Below are 5,773 nucleotides of genomic sequence, written 5' to 3'. Positions count from 1 at the left end.
AAACAGTAAACTTAGTGAACAAGTCTAAGGTACAAACAGTACTACAAAATACTAAAGTACCCTTACTACTAAACAGCTAAGCTAATGGGACCCAGACAGCATCTTCTGGTCAATACTATCTTCTGAGTAACCATCAGAAGATCAGTCCATCTTCTGAATATTGAATTACTCTTCAATATAGTTCACCTACTTTTGTTGTTAACAAGATCATTCATAAAATATGATAGCTAACATATTTCTCATTTCTTTCTCAAAAAATAACACATACCTCCTTGACTTGAGAGTATACAAATGAACCTCTGCTATAAATATATGAGAAGTCCTGAGTATTTTCAATTTGGGAAGACCAAATTAGAACGTTGTTCTTATTCCCATGGTAACAAAAATGTGCATATGCTTCTAAGAGAATTTTGCCTCCTCTGAAACAGCATCAAATCCACATATATAGCATGTCTGATATGCAACAGAGAAAATCTAGACTCAAATATTCAAATAGTGACTTGATTCGGCATAATTTAAATCTCACGTTTTTATATTTCATTTTACAACATTCAAACCATCTATACTTAAGTTTATAAGCACATTTATATCTACTATATAGTAATTTTTTATTACTTAAATACATTCTACCTGTAATTATATAATATCTTTCGTTGATTCAGTATTGCACAAGTCCAATCTAGGTACTTACTCTATATGTGTCCCATGTACAACTGACATGATATATTATTTTTAATTCCTCAAGTTGTGGAGCTAACAATAATTGTTATCTCATCTAAACAAACATTACAACAGAAATGTGATTTAGAATCTAAATAAAACCATTAATTAGAAAACTCATAAGCATTGTGAAAACATCAACATTCTTTAAGAATTTCTATAAAATTTTAATAGAATAACATAATTTGAGGTGGAGGGAGTATAAGACAACAATAGCAATTATTTTGTTTTAGGTGGATCTTGAATAAATAGACACACTAAACATAAAATCATTAGGCTATTAATTTGAAGTGGGCATTGGTTGTGACAAACTAAGCTCACACTAGTACAAAAATGTTAATTTACACCCGTTTTTTTATTAAATTTACACCCATTATTTTTAATAAAAATCGGGTGTATATCTACAGGGTGAGAAATGTCTAACGAATTTACACCCGTTATTTTTAACAAAAATCGGGTGTAATTGGACGTAATTACGTTTTTAATTACACCCTGTTTTATCAAAAATCGGGTGTAATTGGGCGTAATTACGTTTTTAATTACACCCTGTTTTAATAAAAATCTGGTGTAATTGGGCGTAATTACGTTTTAAATTACACCCTGTTTTAATAAAAATCGGGTGTAATTGAGCGTAATTACGTTTTAATTACACCTTGTTTTAATAAAAATCGGGTGTAATTTGGCTTAATTACATTTTAATTACACCCTATTTTAATAAAAAATCGGGTGTAATTGAGTTTAATTATGTTTTAATTACACCCTATTTTAATAAAAAACAGGTGTAAATATGTTCTTAATTATCCCCTATTTTAGTAAAAATCGGGTGTAAATACGCCATTTATAAATGAACAATTATATCTATTTACACCCTATTTCATAAACACCATTTAGTTATATTTTATTTTCATTCATAATATTGTAAATACTATAAAATCATACGCATAAAAATCATATTTTAACTAAGTCAAAATATTTTTAATATTAACCAAAAAGTATACAAAATCATGGACAGTCATAATATTTCAAGTATTATAAAATCATACACATAAAAATTATATTTTAACTAAGTCATAACACTTTCTTCATATATAATTTTACGCCATGCTTGACGGTTAGCTTCGGTGCTCTAGAATCTTTGTGTTTCATCTGAACCCCATGATTACCCCTTTCCTTAAGCAATTTCCCAAGTTTACCGCATTTCTTAGAAGTAAACTCCTTCAATACATCTACAACCAACAACCAAAGTTAATGTACACCATCATTTTCAGTTATTATAAAAATAAAAATAAAAATAAAATAAAAACATTATTAGCATTATTGTACCTTCAAAGCTGATCATATCTTGTATGCACATTCCGCTATGAAACAGGGTAGTCCCCAAAGCAAGATGAGCTTCATTGTTCTCTGCATAATAGAAACAAATGTATTTTGTTATGTTTTTCTATTTCAGATAAAAGGTGTTAGCTTTTTCAATGATGTAACTTAAAACTACATTTGAATATTGACCATGTAATTACTCTTACAATTCCTAACAATAAGAGAATGGAAAGAAAACACATCAGAACTATTATACAATTGCCAAAAATCAATATTGTGCTCTCTTTCTCAAGGCAGGTTTTGCAGCTCAATTCTTAGTTCCTGGCTCATAAATAAGAGTCATAACTCTTGAATTTGGACGGTCTTTAGTCGGAACTCTCACTCATTCGTTGCATTAGTGACTATTGTATCAAGATTGGATTGTCAATATTTCAAATTCGGTTTTGACTTTTTTTGTAAAACTATAAAGAGAGCTTACTCGGAACAGATGACCAAAAGGCCTGACCAATATCAGCATGGTTTTCCATAAGGTATGCAGCTTGACCCAAATAACCCAATAGCAGGCATGGCAAAACAAGAAAGATAAACGTAAGATGCAAAGTAGCACCATCAGTATCATATTAGTACACAGGAAATATTATCGCTTACAGTTCTTTATGTTTTGACTAAATGAATGAACCAAAGGTTTATTAAGGGACAGGTAAAACAAGGAAAAAAATTGAAAATTTATCTCAAACTAATTATAAGTATAATATTAAATCTTGTCAATATGATAAATCTTATACAAGCATCATACTAGTAGTTTCGTAAGACAATACCACAACATTAATTTAACTGAAAGGGTTTTCTCCTATAAATTATAATACTAAATAAGACCTTGGTATTACCGGTTCTTTGTATTACTGTTTATAGCTCTTTGTATTTGACTGAATGAAAAAGTTTAATTAAAGGAAAGGTAAAACAAGAAAAAATATTTTGTAATCTTGTCAACATGATAAATCATATATCAGTATCATAGTTTCATAAGACAATAACAAAGCATTAGTTTAATTGAAAGGGGTTTCTTCTATCAATTATAATACTAAAAAAAACTTGGTGTTATCTAATTTCTGACAATGAAATTCTATAATTTATAACAGGGAAACAGTAGGGAAAGAAAATACCAGTTCTTTTACATCCTTCTTCTGTTGTCTTGTAGGATTGTCTGGATACTGAAATAGAAACTAGGTTGTTAGAACTGTGTAATTAAAAATGTCAAATATTTCAATTTCTTGTTTCAGTTGTGTGATAAATTGTAACTATATTTTCCCTTTACTCCTCAGATACAAAATTGAAAAAAAAATTATGTGCATCATAAAATAATAAACCAAATTTGAAGAAAAACTTAAAAGCATGTAAAGATTTTGGGAAGTTGAGAGCCGGCCTATGAAGCGCAGACTCCGACACGGACACTCCAACACCAATAATGTAAAGAAAAGGAGTAGAGAGAGTGAAGTGCATGTGATAGTAGATATGATAGTAGATTTAAGGTTCTTAGTTCTTACCATCAAAGACATCAATTCAGATTGCAACTTGTTCAACACATGGATCAAATTGCCCCAACACAAAACAAAACAAATAAAGTGTTAGAAACAAATTCCTTAACAAAGGACAGTAACAACAATAAGGGCCTGTCTGCTAACAATTTTACCAGGTGATTAATTTCACAAACAACAGATATATTACGGAAAGACGGATACCTTCTTGATTGTAGAATCACGAGATTTTGAAATCGAATGAATTGTGAGATCACCAATAGATTTAATAGAAAATTGCAAGCAGTTATGGTATACATGCATCATCCAAATACAATACAGTTGTAAATTTACACTAATTTTGCATCAAACCTGCTTTCAGATTCAAAAATCTAAACATAAATCACATAAAACAAATGCTCACATAAGTTGTTAAATATGTAGGTATACATAAAGGCGACTGATGACAAGGGTGCGGAGATGGTGACTGATGAAGGTGCAATATATGTTACCGCAAATAGAGGATACAATTGGAAGGCTGCTGTTCAGGAATCAGTTTCGGCTACGCTTAATAGGTGAGTTTCCGAGAGACAAAAAACCAAACTTTGTTTGATGTAACTGTCTGAGAATGCAGAATGTATGTGTATGGATGAATGCATAATGCTACTTAAGGAATGCAACTATTTTAAATTAGGAAGTGAACTTAGCCAGCATTTTGATTGGAGAAAACTCTATTCTATGCTGGAGATTAGAAATACGGAAAGTCCAGCGTTAATACTTTTGGAAATTGGATGGTTTTTATGATGCTATTAAAGAACAAATTCAACTTTTTATCTATATGTTACAAAATCTCCTTAGACGGTCTATCTTTCACAATTTTCAATACTGCAAATATTGTATTTTGGTGGTATTAGTGGTGCAAGTTATTACACTGGAACTTTCAATACTGTCAATCGATCTCCCGATGGAAGGTATGTTGCAGTCTCAAGTCGTGGCAACTTCTACTTGACCTGGGAGCCTGGTCAGGTGAGGCTTTTACTTCAATGACGCCTTTTACTTTTGCCTTTTACTTCAATCGATCTCCCGAACGGATACCTTTCAAGATCATTGTTGATTATAGTAAAGAGATGACGTACGATAAGCATAGAGTCCAATTTCTGGAGTGCTGGAAGATTCATGTGAATGTCTGCACGGGCTTTCGGTGTCATGATCTGTTCCAAGAAAAAAATAACTCTTTGTTGCAAGGTGATGTATAAAATAGTTTATTCTTTTTCTACCAAGCTGAAATGAAAGATACCTCAAAGATCCGACCATTAGCATTGTTTTGCTTAGCCGGAACTAGCTCAACCATATAGTTAGTAGGAGACAGTAACCAATCCAATTCTCTTCGCCATTTGCACTTCCTTTCTTCCGATAAAGGTTCCAGTTTCCACAGCTCACCAAAAACAGTAACTGCACATAATCATTGAAGTACATACATTAACTACTAATTCGTCAATAATGTCCTTAAAGAAAATGGTATCATAGAAAATTTGTAATTAATTTCATGAAATGAAACAAAACATGATAGTAAAATGGAAAAGTTCATACCTGCTAAGTTTGTGATGGCATTAGACAGTGCCAAGGCGGTAGCGATGCCCTTAGTTCCTCCTGTAACATCTTCACCGAGTAAGAGCTTCGAAAACTTTTCCTTCATGGCTTCAATATCTGAATGTTGGATTGCATAAGAAGGCTTCTCTTTTTCTTTGACATAAAACTGTTGAGGACTTTCTGAAAGTTCCCATTCTTCAAGACCTTGTTCATCTTCCCTTTTCATTGTTAAACATTTTGAAGAGAATGATCCAAAAGCATCTTTGAATGAAGAACAACTTGAGTCATCTTCATCAATGTTTAGATGGACAATGTTTTGACAGTACTTCAGATTCACATATAACCGCACAATATATAAGAAAATACTAAACAATGTTCATGTTAAAATAAACCTTACTAATCTCCACTTTTATTGTTTAACAAAATATTATCTTTTTGTACTAGTGATCACTGTTTCTTTGTAGGTTTGGTCCTATATTGGGTGTAAATTTTAAAATTATATTGATCTTTTTGTACTAGTGATCACTGTTTCTTTGTAGGTTTGGTCCTATCATTTTGATAACAACTTCTTTTCACTAATAGGGCATGTCTTTTTTTTTTTTTTTATCATAACGAAACAACATGCAAATAGC

General features: G+C 31.4%; 1 protein-coding gene across 2 annotated transcripts; it reads right to left on the bottom strand.

Moving 5' to 3' along the window:
* Positions 1 to 1,729: 1,729 nt before the first annotated feature.
* On the bottom strand, positions 1,730 to 5,527 carry LOC131617790 (rop guanine nucleotide exchange factor 14-like). 2 transcript variants are annotated; one of them, XR_009288679.1, is made up of 7 exons: positions 5,142 to 5,527; positions 4,849 to 5,003; positions 3,582 to 4,762; positions 3,201 to 3,248; positions 2,516 to 2,575; positions 2,044 to 2,124; positions 1,730 to 1,946 (listed from the first exon to the last, which is right to left on the bottom strand). XR_009288679.1 is itself a non-coding variant. In XM_058889043.1 (6 exons), the coding sequence occupies exons 1-3, from the start codon at positions 5,365 to 5,367 to the stop codon at positions 4,592 to 4,594; spliced, it is 552 nt and encodes a 183-aa protein (XP_058745026.1). In that variant the 5' UTR covers positions 5,368 to 5,516; the 3' UTR covers positions 1,730 to 1,946; positions 2,044 to 2,124; positions 3,201 to 3,248; positions 3,582 to 4,591. The 2 variants fall into 2 exon arrangements, 1 of the variants encoding a protein (XP_058745026.1); XM_058889043.1 differs by lacking the exon at positions 2,516 to 2,575 and having other exon boundaries at positions 5,142 to 5,516.
* Positions 5,528 to 5,773: the final 246 nt, after the last annotated feature.

The sequence above is a fragment of the Vicia villosa genome, linkage group LG7, assembly GCF_029867415.1.
Source record: "Vicia villosa cultivar HV-30 ecotype Madison, WI linkage group LG7, Vvil1.0, whole genome shotgun sequence".
Classification (NCBI taxonomy): Eukaryota; Viridiplantae; Streptophyta; class Magnoliopsida; order Fabales; family Fabaceae; genus Vicia; species Vicia villosa.
This window is presented reverse-complemented; position numbering and strand designations above follow the sequence as displayed.